At 50.3% G+C, this 19,453-nt stretch overlaps 7 protein-coding genes across 7 annotated transcripts; 4 read left to right on the top strand and 3 right to left on the bottom strand.

Moving 5' to 3' along the window:
* Positions 1 to 58: 58 nt before the first annotated feature.
* On the top strand, positions 59 to 1,690 carry LTR84_003067 (uncharacterized protein; the record flags this gene model as incomplete). The annotated part of the gene is made up of 1 exon (XM_064846662.1): positions 59 to 1,690. The coding sequence occupies one exon, from the start codon at positions 59 to 61 to the stop codon at positions 1,688 to 1,690; it is 1,632 nt and encodes a 543-aa protein (XP_064705642.1).
* A 1,483-nt stretch (positions 1,691 to 3,173) lies between these two features.
* LTR84_003066 (uncharacterized protein) lies at positions 3,174 to 4,256 on the top strand (the record flags this gene model as incomplete). Its single annotated transcript, XM_064846661.1, has 1 exon — positions 3,174 to 4,256. The coding sequence occupies one exon, from the start codon at positions 3,174 to 3,176 to the stop codon at positions 4,254 to 4,256; it is 1,083 nt and encodes a 360-aa protein (XP_064705641.1).
* A 422-nt stretch (positions 4,257 to 4,678) lies between these two features.
* On the bottom strand, positions 4,679 to 6,928 carry LTR84_003065 (uncharacterized protein; the record flags this gene model as incomplete). Its single annotated transcript, XM_064846660.1, has 1 exon — positions 4,679 to 6,928. The coding sequence occupies one exon, from the start codon at positions 6,926 to 6,928 to the stop codon at positions 4,679 to 4,681; it is 2,250 nt and encodes a 749-aa protein (XP_064705640.1).
* A 2,320-nt stretch (positions 6,929 to 9,248) lies between these two features.
* Positions 9,249 to 12,870, top strand: LTR84_003064 (uncharacterized protein; the record flags this gene model as incomplete). Its single annotated transcript, XM_064846659.1, has 3 exons — positions 9,249 to 11,338; positions 11,401 to 12,255; positions 12,306 to 12,870. 3 exons carry the CDS (start codon positions 9,249 to 9,251, stop codon positions 12,868 to 12,870), a joined length of 3,510 nt encoding a protein of 1,169 aa, XP_064705639.1.
* Positions 12,871 to 14,112: 1,242 nt separating this feature from the next.
* On the bottom strand, positions 14,113 to 14,744 carry LTR84_003063 (uncharacterized protein; the record flags this gene model as incomplete). Its single annotated transcript, XM_064846658.1, has 2 exons — positions 14,113 to 14,644; positions 14,731 to 14,744. The coding sequence occupies 2 exons, from the start codon at positions 14,742 to 14,744 to the stop codon at positions 14,113 to 14,115; spliced, it is 546 nt and encodes a 181-aa protein (XP_064705638.1).
* Positions 14,745 to 15,904: 1,160 nt separating this feature from the next.
* Positions 15,905 to 17,311, bottom strand: LTR84_003062 (uncharacterized protein; the record flags this gene model as incomplete). Its single annotated transcript, XM_064846657.1, has 4 exons — positions 15,905 to 16,119; positions 16,166 to 16,492; positions 16,537 to 16,990; positions 17,054 to 17,311. The coding sequence occupies 4 exons, from the start codon at positions 17,309 to 17,311 to the stop codon at positions 15,905 to 15,907; spliced, it is 1,254 nt and encodes a 417-aa protein (XP_064705637.1).
* Positions 17,312 to 18,059: 748 nt separating this feature from the next.
* Positions 18,060 to 19,237, top strand: LTR84_003061 (uncharacterized protein; the record flags this gene model as incomplete). Its single annotated transcript, XM_064846656.1, has 3 exons — positions 18,060 to 18,272; positions 18,372 to 18,981; positions 19,086 to 19,237. The coding sequence occupies 3 exons, from the start codon at positions 18,060 to 18,062 to the stop codon at positions 19,235 to 19,237; spliced, it is 975 nt and encodes a 324-aa protein (XP_064705636.1).
* Between the last annotated feature and the right edge of the window lie 216 nt (positions 19,238 to 19,453).

Below are 19,453 nucleotides of genomic sequence, written 5' to 3'. Positions count from 1 at the left end.
ATTTCTCCTCTGGTAGAGCAACGAAGTCTAGGATCGGACACCGATAGGCCAGTCGAAGATGGCCAACCAAGGAGAGAATGCCACAAGGCATAAATCATCCGAAGCAATCGATTCAAACACATCGGAAAACACTCTACCCCTGGCTGAGAAGGTCGCCACACAGCCTGATGTCGAGGAGTCAATGGAAGCCCGAATCGAGCGACTGGGGCGAGAACGACCACCAGCATTCAAGTCCATATGGCACGAAATCGCCTTCGCCTTCTCCATCTACATGTCACAAGTCTTGACCGAGTACTTTGTGTCGGGCTTTACGGTCATCCTGCCGACTCTTATCACTGAGCTCGACATTCCCCAGGCCTCGAGCGTCTGGCCCGCGACTGCATTCTCATTAGTGATTGCAAGTACGCTCCTGGTCTTCGGTCGACTCGGCGACATGTATGGTGGATATCCGGTCTATCTGGCCGGTTTAGCATGGTTGACCATTTGGAGTATCATCTGTGGCTTCAGCACGAGCCCGCTTATGCTAGACTTCTGTCGTGCTCTACAAGGACTGGGCTCCGCAGCTTTCGTACCAGCCGGAGTCATGATTCTGGCCAGCGCCTATCGGCCCGGGCCAAGGAAAAACGTCGTCTTCGCTCTCTATGGAACCTTCGCCGTCATTGGTTTCTTCACCGGCATCTTCTGTGCCGGTGCCGTTGGCCAATTTATTCGATGGTCGTGGTATTTCTGGATTGGAGCAATCCTCGCAGTCGTCGCCATCATCACCTCGATATATTCCATTCCCAATGACGCACGGGAGAGGCGTGAGAATGGTATCTCTATGGATTGGCTCGGGGCTGCTACAATCGTCTCTGGTCTTGTCTTGGTCGTTTTCTCCATCACGGAATCTGCCCACGCCGAGCATGGTTGGCGAACACCTTATATACCCACTCTGTTCGTGGTTGGATGTCTGTCTTTGATGGCTGCCTTCTACATCGAAGGCTGGGTCGCCAAACATCCTCTTCTCCCTGCAGATCTCTTCACAATACGATTTGTGACGCCCCTCCTGTTCTCATTACTCTTCTTCTACGGCACAATAGGAATCATCCTGCTCTACGGCACCCAGTACTTCCAGAACATCCTTCATGCAACCCCTCTTCTTGTCGTTGCATGGTACATCCCTATGGTACTAGGCGGCCTCGCTCTGGCTTTGATTGAAGGATTCATCCTGCATCTCGTTCCCGGACGTATTCTGTTAATCATCTCGGCCTTTGGCGCTCTGGGCTGTCAACTCCTATTCGCAAATCTACCCGACAACCCGAACTACTGGGCCTGGCTGTTCCCCGCGATGCTGCTCGGCACCATCGGCATCGATCTCTCCATCACCCTGGCCTCCGTCTTTGTCACCACACAGTTGCCTAAAGCAAAACAGGGCCTGGCCGGCGGGCTGCTGAACTCGGTCCTTCAATTGGGTGTCGCCTTGATGCTGGGATTCTCCGATATACTGCAAGCCAACACCGTGGATCGAGTCGGGTTGAAAACCAGCTACAAGTACACTTTCTGGCTCGGTGTTGGCTCTGCCGTGGCGGGCTTGGTCGTCGTCACCATCTGGGGTGGTGTCCCCCGTGCGAAAAGCGATTTGACGGCGGATGAGAAGATGGAACTAGAGCGTGAAGCGACGAGACTTACGACCATGTCTTCACGTCTTTGACATTGCTCATTTGGACACTTTGGTACAGGCTATTCAATTATAGATGTCTAAGATTGGTTTCTGTTTTTGTTTTCTGTTTTCAGCCAAGCGTGGTGTTAAGGTCCTTGGATCAAGCCTGATCTGTGATAGACAGAGGAGCACAGTACGGCTCTACATACTTGGGAACGGTTTGATCTCAGAGAGAGATCGCATATAGAATTAATTTGTTCCTTCCTCGACCCACATTCCTCAATTCACAATGTGCAACTTTTGTTTATCCAAAACCCATTTCTCGAGTGATAGAATGCAGGACTGACGAGGAGGCAGACTCTTCGTAGATACGGAGTAGATAGATCCATTTAGCGGCTCAACACCAATCACGACATGGCCAGGCTCCGCCAGCCAGCCAAGACACACGCCCACGAGACGATCATGCCACGATTTGTAGACTCGCAGTGAACTCCGATCCGCCATCCACTTCACTGCACATGCATCTCAGGAGTCCGGAGTCCAGGGCCCAGGAACAAATCTCCAGGAACCCTGATAATCCGATAAATTTCTTATCATCAATTTTCATTGCCTCGGCAATGTCTGGCCAATGACCACACTACACGAATACCTAATCATTCGCCTCGCTCCCAAATCACCCAACGCGGCAATCCCCTCCGATATCCGGCCAACCCCTGCGAAAAATTTAGTTAGAGTGGTGGTTTCATCATCATCATCATGGATCCCAGCCTTGCAGTGAGTGAGTGCCCGTATCGACCCCGACACGCACAGCCTTCCATTCCCCATTCCCAAGTCCGAATTCTACGCTCGGCGCCATGTGCTTCGAGGCTTTCCTTTGAGTGGGTTTTTGCACGAGTGAGTGCTTTTCACTACTGGAACCCTTGAGTTACTCTACTCCACTACACTACGAATACACTACACTCCACTCCACTGGACTCGTACTTGCTCGGTGCTTATCACGGCGTACTATGTTGACTAGCTAGTTGAGGTAGATAGCATACATTAGCACAGTATGTCATGACATGGCATGCTCGGATTACGCTCGCTCGCTTGCTTACTACCTAGGTACTTCCTACCACTAGGAGGCACAGGAGAGCTGTTCCTTCCTGTCGTGAGAGATGATGGATGCCGAGGCTACTTAATTTAATCCACGACTTTCTTCGATTGATGGTTCCATGGTGTTCTGTTCCGTAGGGTCTGTTGTTCCGGATAATGGCTAAGATGCCTTCTTCTTCTTCTTCTTCTTCTTCTGCTACTTGTTGCTTTCTGTTCTGCGATCTGTATCTGTATGCACCCTAGTGTTTTCTCCCTTGAGTGTTGTTACCTTTGCCTTTGCCACTTCGACTGAGCACGATTTTTCCCCAGTCTGCTCGTACTTCAGACTTGCCTCTTTGACTATTTGATCGGTCCGACAGTATTGTGTCTTGAATTCGCTTTTCCTTGGACTTGGATTATCAATTGCACTCCCCAATCGACTCTTGCGAGCACCACAGACATGTCGACGTATCCTTCAGACCACAATATCAATGACAGTAATTCGAATTTACCCCCATCTCCACCCCTACCTTCACCATCCACCACACAACTCGATGCAGTCCGCGACGCGGTGCGAGCACTCCTGCACCAACCTGCATACGATGATGGATCCGCCGGACCTGTACTGGTGCGCTTAGCCTGGCACAGCGCAGGGACGTACGATGCGGCGACAAATACCGGCGGCAGTAATGGCGCGGGAATGCGATATGAAAAAGAAGGCGGCGACCCTGCCAACGCCGGTCTCCAACACGCACGGGCGTTCCTCGAACCCATCAAGCGCCAATTTCCCTGGATCACCTATGCCGACCTGTGGACGCTCGCAGCGGTCGTGGCATTCGAGGAAATGGGCGGACCACATATCTCGTGGCGCGGCGGTCGCACCGATTTCACGGACGATACAAAGATTCCGCCTCGTGGGCGTTTGCCTGATGGGTCCAAGGGGCCGGACCATCTTCGCTGGATCTTCTATCGCATGGGATTCTCGGATCAGGAGATTGTGGCGCTGAGTGGTGCCCATAATCTCGGGCGCTGCCATTCTGATCGTAGTGGTTTCGAGGGGAAATGGGTCAACAATCCCACACGATTTAGTAATCAGTATTTCAAACTACTCAAGGCTAATGAGTGGACGCGAAAGAAACTCGCCAACGGGCTCGAACAGTACGTGTATGTCGACGAGGAGGAAGCGGCCGAGGCACGGGAGAACGGAGAACCGGAAGATGAGGGACTCATGATGCTTCCCTCGGACATGGCGTTGCTGGAGGACCCGGCCTTTCGCGTCTGGGTCGATCGCTATGCCGCGGACAAGGAGTTGTTCTTTGATCACTTCGCCGCCGTGTTTGCCAAGTTGCTTGAGTTGGGCATTCAGAGGGACGAGCACACGGGAGAGGTTGTCAATGAGGAGAATCAACAGGCTGGGTATCAGAGTGCGCCCAAGAAGAGTGATTTCCCTGCGGCACCGAAGGTTGATCAAGCCCCGAACCAGATCTCACATGAAGCCCGTCCACTGAAGGAGCAGAACCGTGAGCAGTGGGCTAAGTTGTGAGCCTATCTGGTCATTAATTGATCGTCATTTCCGGCGTTCACTGGATTTGGAGACCTTGAGTTTTTTGGGAGACACATTCGCAGTGGGACCTTCTTGCATGCGGCGCCGTTTGTGCCCGCGAGGCGTTTGTTGATTTGTTAGGTGGGTGGGTGTCTTCGAATGGCGTCTTGGATCCCAATTGCCCTCAAGTTCAATCATTGATATCCCACTAGATCGTGAGTAGATTTATAGACTTGATATACAGGAGCAAAGTCCCTTAGCGTATATGGAACGATTCTGTTGGAAGCGAAATCCAAGGCGAATTTCAATGATTGAGTCAACAATTCCAAGTCATCCATAACCATCTCAGTACATCCCACGTACCGGACGTCCTCATTGGGTCGTCTCAAGTCACGCATTACATACAGGTTGACGTAATGTAGTTACCAATGTCGAAAAGTGACCAATGTCTTATGATTTTCACCTTTCTCATCCTCAACAGCCTCGTCATAAGTGAGCCCCATTTTGATGAGCATGTTCCAGACGAATTTCCTCTTCAAGCCCTCCCGCACAGGAATGCGCTGCAAAGCTTCCGTGCCGTTGAAATACTTGACGAATTGTGGCCAGTGCCGTCGAATCTCTTCAGACATTACTTCGGAAGACGGCGTGGACGAGAGGTCCGTGCGTGAGCTATCCGTCGATGTGGCAAATCTGGAAGCGATGCAGTCCAACCAGCGGGATTCCTCTAGTGAGGCTCGTGGTGGGGAGAGAATGAGGCTCGCAGCTTTAGGGTTGTGTGTGGGTTGTCTCCCACGAATGCTGGTGTGGTCGGTCGATATTGATTGTCGACCATCGCTTGATGGGCGGCTCATCATACTTGGACGCTTGAATGGAGAGGATGCTGAATTGGCGGCTTGTCCTGGGTTATGACCCTGTGCTGCGCTGCTGCTGAAACTCCTTGATAGTTCTTTCTCGTTGCCACTTAGGTAAGGGGATTTTTTCTCGATCGGAGTTTTGACACCTCGGGATTCTTCACGATCTTTTTCCCGTACAGCTCTCTTGACCTCTGGGTCGACACGGACATAGGCGAACGTTCGCAGTTGTGTGACCCAGCCATCGCGCATCAACCATGCCAAAACTCGGTAATATTCTTCCTTGTGGTCACTACTTGGAATGAGGGTGCCGAAGGGGATTGGAGTACCGCTCAGGGAGTTCAGCATCTTGGGCAGTGAGGGCATCATCGAGAAGGTCGACTCATATGTTTTGCAAGCAGATGCCAACCTAGTCATATCCGCATTAGGTGAAACGATGTAGATGTCCCGCTGATGGAGTGGGGGGATCGCAACTGCCCTCCGCCAATAAACAAGATGTCGGGCTAGGTGTTGAATATCAATCAATGGAATCTGAGAGGCAACGGACATTTTATAGAATGACTTGGTCGGTCTGCTCTGAGCAACAAAATTGGTCAGGGGAATGGCCAGTGGCCCACCAGCGGCCTGAATATCCTTGAGGATTTTATGTGGGCTTGACTTCAGAAGAAGACTGAAGTTCTTGGATAGTTGTAAAGCCCCTGTAAAGGCAGCCGCTTCCAAATCAGAAGCTGTAGAGATTGGATCTGTAGCAGTTGTCAACCATAGACCTGGTTCGAGTGGTGGTTCAGACAGGGAAGGGAGATAGGAAGTCGAAGTCACTGGTGGAATTTGAAGGGATACGGAAGTACTGGGACCCAAGCTCACGGCAGCTATTTTGGAAGCAGATATATTGTCGAAGATCTTTGCGATTGCAGTAGCCAAGGAAGAGCGCTTGGCCATCTCTGTGTACATGGTTGCCGTGGGTGACTTTTGGTGGATGTGGGCAGATTTGATCGACTGCAACAACTCGGATTGCTTCCATACGTAGTCAAAATGAGATTGCTCATGTTTGAGGACTTTGGACAGTTTGCGCACGACATGATCGTACATCTCTCTGACCCGAGAAGCGCGCTCCAATGCAGGAGGATCCATGACGAAAACGAGATGAAACATGGTCAATTGGCTTTTGGAAGGTTCTCGAGAACGGTCTTTCATTGATTTCTTTTGTACTGAGATGTCTTGTAGATCGTCGACAGTGTCCTCATCACCACTATCGCTTACGGCGGTTTCTGGAGCCTGGGGATCTTCACCATCGTCAGAGCCCCTGGGCTTTTTAGGCCTGGGCCTCCGCCAGAAGCCGTCCTCACGAGCATATACGGGTCGTCCCAAGAAGACCATGTCGTTGATGCCCAATTCAAACTTTCGTTTGTGCCAAGCACGACCTGGGGCCAACAGACTGACAAGTCCATCCTCTCCAAGACCTAGTAATGGCTCCCACGAGGGTTTCCACTCTGCCTTGTCCTTCAGGGGCTTTTTGGGGTTGTAGGTATCCTCCTCCTCATCGGAATGCAGTGAACGAACTTCTTGGCTGGCAGCGAGACCACCGTTGATCCTTTTGGTGAAGAGCTCGAAATCTTCCTCCTCTGAAGAAGAACCCGAGTCACTGCTGGAGCTCTCAGCCTCGTCATCCTGAGCATCCTGAGATATACTTGCAGCACGGGCAGCGTCGAGTGGATCTGGTGGATAGTGGAAGATGAGCTGAGCGCCTGAGCCAGTTCGACCCTGAGTAACGAGGAGGATGGTGAGGAGAGAAGGAAGTCCCGAACTGGTGGTGGTCGACATGGAGTGCTGGCTACGGGTGGCTGCTTGAAGATGTGCCGATAAATATGTCTTTCACAGATGCTCCATTTTCATTTGTCTAGGGATTATCCGCAGTCGCTTGGGTAGGTCCAGACGACCTTTGTTGATTACGGAGGATCTCGGTATTGCTAGTCGGGTTGTACGAGTTGTACCATTTGAGGACCTTTGCACTGGTAGGTAGTCGTACGGGGAGCAGGAAGTTGACGGCCGATGATCGCGATCCACCTCGGGCTGGCATTGAAAAACACGCCAAGACCAATTGTGGAATCAAGCTTAATTCCACAAACGCCGAGGCAAGAGCGATCAAGGCATGAGGAGGGACGAAGACAGTATTTGTCGGCTGACAATTTTTGTGTAAATGAGTCAACCTCAAGCTCTCGAAAGAGCAGGGTAACAGTCTGACTTTGGTAAGCTGGGAACGATGAAGAGTCACAGCTGAGGGGTTCGAGCAGGGTGCGAAAGAGAATGATAGGTAGGAAGTGACGTGCAGGATGCAGAGTGAATGCTTGCAGCACGTTAGTATACTCGTAACAGGCAGACGGTCGGATAGGAGAGGTGAGTTCCAAGGTTCCAAGGCACGGTACGAATGGCATAGCCAGGGCTTCATCCGACGGAGACGTATTACGAGAAGTGAGACTGAGGGGGAGGGGTCTCTTGTTTGGAGGACTCGGGGGAAGGTGAATTCATAGTCCAGTGATAATGATAATAACGAGACTCTCCATACTCTGTTGGTATGTATTGTGCTCGGTAGATGAAAGAGGCTCGGGCAGTTGACAGGACGGACGGAACAAGCAGGGACCTGATCTTGTTCACTACTCACAAGTCACAACTACCTAGGCTTGTCATAATTTATTCCGGTCTCACTCGCGGATAGTCACTCATAGTAGGAGACAGAGTCCCATAATAAAAATTTCTTGGAGAAAAATTGGCCGTGGGCTCCCCCATTGCAGGGCAGCCACACGCCTATTCGTAGTTGAGCATTCCCTAAGGAGCAATGGTAGGCACTAACCACCACTAAGTCCAGCAAGCTCTCCCTGATGCATTGAGGCACCACCACCACCACCACCACCACAACCAACTTGAAAGAAAAAAAGAAGTGTGCACTCCAAGTCAACCGAAAGAATACTCAACTCCCACTACCTGTAGGCTCTACGAATAGGTTAGGTACCTAAATTAAGTGAGTAACCTTGTCTGTATCTGTACTGGTATGAACAATTCCAACACCACCTGCACCGTCACCACCTTACGGACTACTGGACTGGCACTGCACGAGACCTGCAAACACCACCACTAGACTCATTATTCCATCCCATTCCTTTCTACTTACCTACCCACCTACCTACCTGCCTACATTCCTCCATAACTTCTTGCTTACACATACTATCCTCCTAGTATCCTAGTTGAACTCCTTCTTCCTCTCTTTCCCTCGGTCCATTGTCCATTGCCAGTCTCAGGCTCTGATTTTTGAGAGTCTTGTGGCAGTGGAGGCAGTCCAGTTTTCGCGGGTCCCTGCGTTTTCTCGGCACTAGTTACAGTACTGTGACTGTGAGTCGGTTCAGTCTTAGACATCACTGGCGTCCTAAAAAGTTTTGGGCTCATTGCACCTCACTTTGCCTTCGCCACAAACCACCACGAACCACCCTACACAGTTCACCATCCTTCTGCTGTACTCCGACTGCCAGTGCCTCTCTGCGCTCGCGATATTTCTTCAGACAGTCTTTTCCCAACTGCCAATGGTTCTGCTCTCTTGATTGAATCTGTTTGTCAGATTCTTTCTCATCAGAACCCGGGTCGCTGCCTGCGCTTCACACCCTGGTCGATCCTTTCCCAGCACCGTGGACCCAATCCTTTCATTGTTTTCTTCCCGAGACCACTCGATATCTTTTACTCCTCCCTAGACCTCTATTTCACAACAGGGATTCTCACCTACGAGCCGCCTGCGTTGAAACGCCAACGCTCGCTTTTCTCTTCACTCGAGGCCTTTCGCCTGCGTTCGACTACACTTCCCGAGGAAAGCTTGGAGCAAACTCTTCTCCGCCAGGCAATAGTGTTGGAATTCCGACTGAAAGAGTCTGGACAAAACAGAGCAGGATTCGCTTTTACCGACCTCCGAGATCGCATTTTACAGCACTGAGTGGTTTGGTCACTGTGAAACCACGACCTCGTTCTTTGTTTCATTGCTCGCACATAGCCCGAGCTGATACTGGTCGCTCTATCCAGTCACCAGCTTGTTGCTGGTTGGAGTCTCGACTCGTGGTAGTGCACTGCTAGGCACGTCCTCTTCTCAATCTCTACTGAGATCATGTCAACCTCGACAGGTGCCCCCGCGCCTGTCTTCTCATACGCCCAGGCAGCAAAAGGCCTTACTCCGGCAACTTCGACTCAAAATACCTCGAGGAACGAAAGTCCTGCCGCCTCGGAGAAGAGCACAAAAGATAGGCTCGGGTCGGATGCTACCAATCCCAACAAGACTACCAAGTCCAAGCCTGAGGCTGATAAACCACAAAATGCGGATACCACTCCCACTAGGTCACTTCCTGTCTCGTCATTAAATGACATGGGCGAAAGAGACGATGTTCAACCACCACGAAATTCATCAGAAAATGAGCGTGAGGGAAAAGTGATGAGCACTGATGTTGTATCATCGCCGAGTCAAGGTAGTCAACTTGATGACGCTAGGCCATCCATGCGGAGCAGAAGAACAACGTCCGCCGACCAATCCCAGGAAGCCGCGCCTCGTGACAAAAGCGCTGGTGACAAAAAATCGAAAGAATCTGAAGATGACTGGGAGAAGGTCTCTGTTCCGTCGGTGGCTGCAGAAAAAGAGCTCAAAGCCGCCCCGATTCCTCTGGTCAATTTCTGGAAGCAACGACAAGAAGCCCAAGCCGCAAAAGTCAAAGAAGTTCAAGACCAACAAAAGGTCTCCTCTTCTGCCTCACCCACTCAAGCACCAAAGACCAAGGTCGCGGCCGAGGAATTCAAACAGAATTTTTCCGGTCGAGATCGTGCCATCCATGATAAGGAGGGAAAGAATGTCGACAATACTCGCGGTGGTAACCGCAAAGAAACTCCTGTGCGGGCTACTCGACCGGGTTCCCAACAGGGTGAGAAACGCGAGGCTGAGACACCACCCACAGTAGGCGACGCGCAATCCTGGCCAACTCCAGAAAATTCGCTTGCAGATGAACGACGAAAGTCTTCCAGTTATGAAAGAGTTGACAAACCCGATAGCAAATTCACCGTGCAAAAGTCACATGGGAAAAGCTGGGTGCAAGTTCCTTTCGTTCCATCGGCCAAATTCGAAACACAATTACCAACACTTGCTGCACGAAGAGGTGGCCGTGGCGGTAACCGAGGTCGAGAATCGGGTGGTCGAGGAGCTTATTCCGGGGCTGCAACAGAGAAATCAGATGCTTCGGGACTAATGGGTCCGCCCCCGGTTCCTAAACCTGCTGGTGAGCAGGATCGTGGTCGAAAGTTCGAAGGTCAACGCGGGCCACGTGGTGCGTCTGATCCTAGTAGCTCAACGCGACCAGCGAGTGTCGAGGGCAGCAGAGGAACCTTCAACAAATCAACCCAGTCTTCCGGAAAGCCAACTGGCACACCCAATGCTATACCATCCACCGCATCCGCCCATCAGCAGGCAGACGAGCTAGACAAGGTTGACAGAACTTCTAGATCGTCCTCACGGCATACTGGTCATCCTCCAGCTCATGCCACGAACGGAGATCTCAACGGCCATGTAGAACATCCCATTGCTAGCGTTGCCAACAGTGAGCAGAGTAGTCGCCTGAACCAATCTTTCGATAAATTCAAGGGATCTGGAAATGCCACCTCTCGCGGAAACGCCGAGTTTGGTAGAGGCGGTGCAGCAGCGAAGAATCGCGACTGGAATCGGGAGAAGCCAGATTCGGCACGTGAGAAGGTCGAGTCATGGCGCGATAGGGACACTCCCATCGATCAAAGTGTTCGTCGTGAAGTCCGAGGCGAACGTGGTCGTGGCGGTTATCGTGGAGCCCGGGGCAACCACAGCTATACTTCCACACACACACCCAACCACGCATACACCTCTCCCTTACCGCAAAATGGCTTCGAGCCAACTAGATCGAGTTCGCATACCGAAAGTCGAGCGAGACAGGCATCACAACCATTCCCACCAGCTCAGTCCACATCCAGCAATCGAAGCAATCCGAGGTCCCAATCGATTCCCGTGCAGATGATGAACTATCCAGGTTATTTCAACAATGCACCGAACCTTGGACATGGTCTTCCCTTTTTACAGACCGACGTTGGCTATCAACAATTACCCATGCAGCCTGGCATCATGACCGCAGTCCCCTACAATGACCCTCTCAATTCGTTCGCCCTGATGTCGATGGTCATTACTCAGATGTAAGTCGAGATTCGCGATAAGATTGCATCTCTCAATGTCAACTGCTAACCTCTTTGCACAGTGAGTACTACTTCTCCATCGACAATCTCTGCAAGGATGTGTTTTTGAGAAAGCATATGGATAGTCAAGGTTGGGTCCCCTTGAGTGTTATTGCAAACTTCAAGAGAATCAAGACGCTCACCGAGGATAACATGACTCTTGAGACCGTCCGCTATGTTTGTCAGACAGTGAAGAGCGTTGAGTTCTTACCAGGGCCTGATGGTGAAGATCGTCTGCGACGCCGCGATAACTGGAGGGATTTCGTTCTGCCCTATGAGGAGCGATTCGAGTCTGCACGGCATGAAGGTCCCATTCACAATCCGGAGCAATACAATCGCGCCTCGGCAGCAGAACAGAACTTTTCGGCCGACGGAAATTTTGTGCCAAGCCATCTTCGCAGTCCGGGCACTGTTGGAGCCCCTCCCAACGGGATGTTTCATACAAACTCGCCCATGACCTATGTACCTGGTGGTTCGACGCAACCTCAAGTTTTCAATGGAACATTTGTTCCTCAACCGTTCGAAGAGCCAGCTGCAGAGACTGTCGCTCGCCCACCTCTTCACTCTACGCATTCCAACACATCTACTACAATAAGATCCCCAACTCAGAATGCCGCTCCACCGACTGGTTACACAAATGGCCATCACCGACATTCTTCTCGATCCGACATCGAGGCCAACATCTTCCCAGATGAGAACATTCCTAACATCAACATTCGTATGCAGCCACGTGCCACCCTGTCTCCTGGTGAGGCTGAGTCTCATCAAAACATTGCTCGAGTGGAAGCTTCCGAGCCCAAAGGGTTTCAACTAGAACCATCCAGTCCTGAACAGACTCGTGCGCCTAGTTTGCGAGGCGGTGCAGGAAGCCCACAGCAGTAAGTCGGCGATTTCAAAATTTTCTTACCATCACTCACCAAAATTACAGACTTGAACAGCTACGAAAGATCTCATTCGGATTCTCCAACGGCGTTTCAAATTTGGATGAGAGCTCTATCATCTACTTCACCAAAGATGGGCAGGAGACACACCTGCCGCCTCCACGACCTGGCCAATATGATCAAACATACATTTCTCTGCATGATACTGCTTTTCAACAGAAGCAGCTTGGTGTTGATGGAGCACTTGAACCGCTTTATTCGTTCTGGACGGACTTTTTAGCTGATAAGTTCAACTCTGGGATGTATGAAGAATTCACAAAGATGGCTCAGCTTGAAGCACAAGAAGGCAATGGGGCTGGTCTTGGTCACCTGAATCGCTATTATACCAAGATATTGAGCGGCCCCCTCCCTGTGAGCGAACGCTTGGCCAAAGACATGGTTGCTCTTGCTCGCGAGGACCACGGCTCTGACCGTCCACTTTTTCAAATTCTCCGTGGCGCTTGTCGCAATGGAGCAACCCACCTGAAAACTATCAAACGATTGACCAGTGAGTTCACGGTCGAAGAGAAGAAGCAACTCGATGAAAAGAAGCCGCTCGACAAGAGTGGCTGAGTTTTCTCAATGGCTCAATCTCACCCATTCTCTCGAAATCTTCTTGTCAAGGTCAAGATGTCTTACCTTACTAGATTGTGTGAATATCATATGCAAACTATCGAAAGTTCTCGTGCTCGATCACTTTTCAGACTGGGGCATGGGTCAAATCATGATTTCATCAAAAAAACCAGTACATTGAAAGCTCATCTAGCCAAAAGACTTCCGAAATAAGCCAACTTCGACACTCTTGAGGCGTCTATTGCTGGACAAAGCCGATATCAATCATTCCCGTTATTTTCTCACTTTTCACCATGCACTGGGGGCGCTCTCAAACCAACTTTAGGTCAAGACAGTGACCATTGCACGAAGCGGCGCATCTTGTTGGCTTGAAAATACGACCGATCATGATTGAGATACCATCATACCCGGATTTACTGTTTTCTGTCGGATGTGACATGCACGGTTCTTTAATTTCCTTGTGTTCTTGCATAATCAAAGTGCTAGGGGAAGGAAGGTGGTGAAGGAATGGAAGAAAGAGGACGAGTTGAAACCATCAAAGACTTCCCCTGATCGAGCTGGAACGATTATTCACAAAAGCGAGCTCATTTCAATGTGCAATTCCCATCCCGAACGAAAGAGTCTGAGACTCATTTCAAGCAGCGTGACCATGCGAACCGCCCTGTCGAAATTCATTGCACTTTCATCGGCCAAAAAGCATGAAGCGCCGGGTTATGCATGGAGTTACCTCAATTACCCCGTTCATCAATTATCAGCAAAGTTGAGAAAGAAGATAAAAGTTTGTACACAGTATCCATGAGAACAATCGGAATGACGATTGAATCGATCTTCAAAAACTCAGCTTGGCTTGACCGTAGAGTTCCAATGCCTCTTGCGACATAGTTCAACCTCTTCATCTCATTTCATGTGACTTGCCAATACCCAGTAGAGATCTTTGTAAACATCGTACCATAGAGCTCTAACATTCCGGTATCAGTCAACCACAAAATACGGCCTCGATCTCCAAAGCCAGTGCCATGAGCGTTCAACATGACAAGCAAAATCTGAGCATCCCCGTACTGGTGTCTCTTCATGTACGAGGGTCCTGAGAATCATTCCCCAGGAAAATGACATTCGCTGACCGACTTGTGCAGTGGGAGTCGCCATCTAGGGACACCGTAGCTGTCGCTCGAGCATTCTCATATCCGACTGGATCTCTCAGCCATCCGGACCGCAAGATTCTGCATAATATACGCAACCCCATCAACTAAGCTCCAGCTTCCACAAACCGTCGCCCAGATAATGGCCGGCACTCATGGCGACACCCTTTTTCTTGGCCTTCATCTCCTCGGTCCCGATCTCCAACTGCCCAATCAGACAAATCTCATCCTTACCCTCGGCGGCAATCGCCACAATGTCGCCCTTCTTGGCCTCCTCGTCTTGATCCGGCAACCACCCGCCTTTGCTCGTCAGGCCGGGCACCATGAGCGTGGCGCCGGAGAGGACGAAGCGGATCGCGCCGCGGTCGATCTTGATCGTCTTGAACGCGTGCGGGTACTGGTGCACCACCTTCAGGTGCGGGATGATCGGGTCGTCCATGTGCTGGTAGAACAGCGGTGCATTGTCCAGAACGTAGAGTGACACCCGGTCGGGCACTTTCACCACGTCCAGCTGTGACTTCTTCGGGATGATCTCGTCGATGTGTGGCTCGAGTAGAGGGTATGTTTCCAGCACTTTGCTCCGGATCCCCCGCTGCACGCTCGACTTCACCTTTGATTTGGCGCCCGCGGTGAGGCTGGTGGACGACAGAGAGAATGTGGTCAGCTGGGGTGTTTTTGAGGTCTTTGGGTGATGGGATTTTGATCGCTGGTCATTACTTACTCTTTCTTGAACATGATCGAGAGTCCAAATTCGTGGGCGAGAGACGGTTTGTCAAATGTTTACTCGGGAAGAGCCTGCGATGTTCAAACGAGCCATACTTTGACATTTGATAGAGGGGAAACATGCCGCTTTAAAAACATTTTTCGAAAATGAGGGGAATGACCCTACATATGCCAAGAATAGCTCAAGCGGCAATGATTTTGACTTGTTTCTTCCATCACTCTGGGATGAGCATCAATCATATCAACCTCCACCCAAAGGTAAACATGAGGTAAGAGCAAAGTCGAAAGGGGACAATCCGGTGAATGCTGAAGCTGAGCTTCCGAGCTCCGGTCTTGAACTGGCCATCGGAAACACATGTTTACGCTGGCCCTTCCTCAAATACGGAGGGAGGCATACTGTCGGCAGAAAAATGCCATACAGCTTGATCCTCCAATACATCGCTACCATCTTGGAAAGCAGACTCCCAAAGTTCTAGGACGATAACAAAAGGATGCAACGGTGATCAAGAGCTCCCAACCCGTGTGCACATACCTGAAACGGCAACATGTTCCCAGCGCTTATGAGGATGATCATAAAGCCGGCTAAAGCAGATGAGCCACGGAGTCTCTGCTGGCTTTCTCCAAGCATGCCGATGTTCAGCGTGTCGACCTTGATGAATCATACTCGTCGATAGCACTAGATGCCTCATGCCAATACATGCTGTGAGGTTTCGAGTGGCACCGGCAGTGATGCTTAATTGAGGAAGCCAACCGTTCCTCGTTATCTTGCATGGCATCCAACCCTTCAGTCAGGCCAGTACAAGAACCAATACAATTGGTTCAGGAGGCACTCACAGCATACCCAATAGGCGGAGTGTTTAGCTTATCTCTTGTACTACCATGGGAAACCGACTTAAGCGGCTTCAGATGCGCTCCTCGCTATCAGTTTCTGCCCCAAGTCGTGGCACTGAATGTGTTTTTGGCCTGTTGCTTGCTCTTCCACTTTCCCGGTTCAAATTAGAAGATGGGAATGGCGGCCAACGCACGACACTGTTTCGCAAGACGCCTCTCTCGGCGTTTCCAATGCTACGAACGCCTTGAAAGTCTATTCGACAGCACACGGAATCGTTTTCATGCGTATCCCTTGCCGACCTTACTTGACGGAGAATACTTCGGCTCAGCTTGTTCGTAGCTCACCAATCGACGGTCCTTCTCCAGCTAGACACTTTTGAACACTGCTCCAACGTGGGAGGCGCTACAGCACCATCCAGCACATCACATAAATCGGCCGCCTCAGTATCAATGAAACCAGCCCCAGTTACTCGAATCGCTGGCTGTAGCCGCTTCTTCGATAGCCTCTCGCTCCGTTGGTGTTGCGACAATATGGCGAAAAGGTCAATTGTCCGCCCTGAGAAGTTAGTACCAGCGCTGCTGTTCAAGGCATTCCCGCTTACCTCCACATTTGTATGAGAAGTAAGACCTGGGCATATCATTTGAGACTTCACGGCTTGCAAAAGTCGACATTTCTGTTCTCAGGCCGTTTTTGCACTTCTCTACCGCGTATTCTGGAATCTTGTGCCCTTCCTTCCCGTACAAGTCACATCTGATCATGACTTCCGAGAATGAACGTGGCAGTAGCGTTATTGTGCACCAGAGACCATCGCTCAGCTCTTTGATTGTACTGAGCGGACCAAGAAGTTCATGTTGCTTTATTTTACGAAGTCCTCTCAACCATGGAAACTTACTTTGAGAAGAATGCGCCTGCTTTGAGAATTCGTTCGCTGGTTATATCAGCTTATGATTTCGTCAGTCATGAGGAGCTTACCAATATCCTTCCAGTTGGCAGCAGACGTCGTCTCGAAACTCTCAATCCAGACTGAATTGCCAAGGTTGATATGAGATTTGACATCATTGAACGGTAACTTCATTGTGCTGGCGTCAAAGTTGACAAATATTAGCCCCTCTCTTGTCAATATCAGCTTGACTTCGAAAAGGCCATTCTCTTCATCATTGAACCCTGGAGATTCGTCGAATTTTGGAGCTTTGACCAATGATCCTTCATCATCATATTGCCAGCCATGATATTTGCACGAGAATCGAGTCGAATTACCACATGACTTTCGTACCACAGTATAAGCTCGATGGCGGCAGACATTGTGGAACGCTCGGATTCTAGAATCCTTGCCTAGTACAGCAAAAAAAGATATTCCAGCAATGTCGAAAGTGTGATAGTCGCCAATCTTCAAGAATCTACTCTGGTGACACACAAAAAGCCAGGTCTTTGTTTTGTCAGTAAGATCAATTCTACAGATGGAAATGCTGTCTGGAATTCCAGAACCTACCCTACTGAAAAATGCCCGCTTCTCGAGTTGGAAGACCTCTTCATACGACAGGGACTCATCTCTTTGGAGGTTTCCTCTCTCCGCTAAATCAAGCTTAGAGCTTATGGGACCAGTGGCTTTCTGATCAGCGCGTGATGAAAATACAGCATGCAGGTGATTTACAACGATATTCCCAAAGAGATATATAAAACATGAGGAGATGAACAAATATGCTGGAAGAGGTATATCAACCAAGGCCTTCAATATCAAGATCGCCATTCTTGTTGGAATTTTGTCTACAATTACTCAAGGACCGAGAAAAGGGGAGTGCGCGTCAAGTTTAAGGAAATTCGCTCAGACCTAAGCTTATCAATGTCACATCCCGTTAAAGTGCAGCCCTTCCGGCTTTGGGCAGCCGGTGGGAAACTCTACTTCATGATACAAACTCCATTGGACGGTGGTGGAAGTGCTAATCCTACCACAAGCAACACTTGGCCAGATAGGAGTTGCTATCGGCGAGTATATCCTTCCTGACGTGTTTTCAAGGTTGAGATGGAGTTGAGCGATGTCCCAATGTGGAAATGCGATCCCGTTGGTTATATGTTATGATAGATGACTAGGATGATCAACCCCTCTCATCATCCTTCAGATCTCCATCAGCCTCAACCCGCGCCTCCAGAAAGTCAATGATTATCACATGGGAACCGGCCACACTTGATCATTTGTTCTTTGTTACGGACTTTACATTCGACTCGAGCGAATGGGAATTGATACCGATTATGCCGTCACTTCCGCTGACAGCACAAACGGTATTTGGATACCTTTCTCGGGATGGCTCTTTATTGGAAATTCGCGGCTATGACTATCACGAGTCCTGCCGCGTCATTGGATGTTCATGACGGGCCGATCTCTCAATCCGAATGTGTTAATATTGCTTCCTAGCCCTCCTTGTTGTGAACGGAACTTACCCTTTCCCTACGATTGAGATTGAGACCATTTCGTCGTGTTGACAAAGAGATCACAAGATATGGATGCCACCAAGACTCTTCCTGCTTCATGGTACTGCTCACAAAACCTCTATCGACTTGAGCAACGGGCAGTCTTCTACAAAGCCTGGTATTTTGTAGGTGCGGTACCCAGATTCTCGGTCGATCGCGATGTCGACTACGAGTTCGCTGGGGTGACCATCACCGTCCATCATGATGGCGAGGAGAACTTTACGGTGACGAGGAAGTCTGATGTATGTGATATGATCTCGTTCCAACGTCGTTCGTCCTTCATGCTAGATACTCTCAATTTCATTTATGACACTGTCCATTGATGATTCCTATCCCCTCAGGGTCAGCAACTCTCCAACTACCTAACGCCCACCGGCCTGCTATTCGCAACCATAGATCCATCAGCGCCACCATTTGAGCAATGGTTCCCAGCATCATTCTTGGAGCTTCTATCACGATATAATTTCCGGCGCCTGCCACACCGGCGGTCAATTAAATACCCCGGGCGGTTCAACTGGAAGACCATGGTCGACGGCTACCAAGAGTGCCTGCACTGCCAGTACACGCACCGGTCGTTCAGCGTCAAATACCCACCGACATTCTACGAAGTGCACAACCACGCGACCTACAGCCGCCACATCGCCGACCCGGCCAAGCCCGACGACGGCCTGTTCCTGTACTTCTTCCCCGTGTGCACGTTGAACCTGTACGGCGGGGGCATGAGCAGTTTCCGCGTGTGCCCTGGCGAAAAGGTCGGCGAGACGAGGATGGAGTTTGACTATTACTTCGACGATGGGAACGGTGGCGTCGAAGGGTTTGAGGATTATTTCAAGTTCGTGAGGAAGGTCGCCCTCGAGGACTTTGAGTTGTGTGAGGTCGCACAGGAGAACCTCGAGAGGGGCGTTTATTCCCAGGGCGTGCTGAACCAGGTCAAGGAGAGTGGTGTATTGCGTAAGTTTTCTTTCTTGGGACTTCTTTTCTTTCTTACTCCCGGTTGTTTTGCGCTCTCTCTTTATCTTCTGAAACTGACCGACTGACTTGTGCTCTTCCAACAGACTACCAACAAATGACTCGGAAAATGGTGGTGGAGAAATTCAAGCAGGAGGAAGCAGAGCGAAATGCTCTTGCGTCCGTGAGCAGCAGACATAGCACTGCCAGCTTGGGATATAGTGTTGCCGCGCAGGAGGATGTCTCTATCTCGGCTTGAGTTTGATATCATCAAGTAGTGTTGCCCATTTCGAACATGCTGCTTCAGTCTTGTGTGAAAGTTGGTCCTTAATTTTTGCAGAAGGTGCACTTATTTCGACCTTGTAGCATATCACACCGTAAGAGAGACGGCTGGATAGTTGAGAGACAAACGGTGCCCTTCAGAAAGCATTTTCGGCTCTGCCATGAACAGGCACCTCGTCTGAAGCCCCAATGT

This window comes from Exophiala bonariae, assembly GCF_035927105.1.
Source record: "Exophiala bonariae strain CCFEE 5792 chromosome Unknown scaffold_15, whole genome shotgun sequence".
NCBI lineage: Eukaryota > Fungi > Ascomycota > Eurotiomycetes > Chaetothyriales > Herpotrichiellaceae > Exophiala > Exophiala bonariae.
Note: the sequence above shows the minus strand (reverse complement) of the source record. Positions and strands in the feature narration are given on the sequence as shown.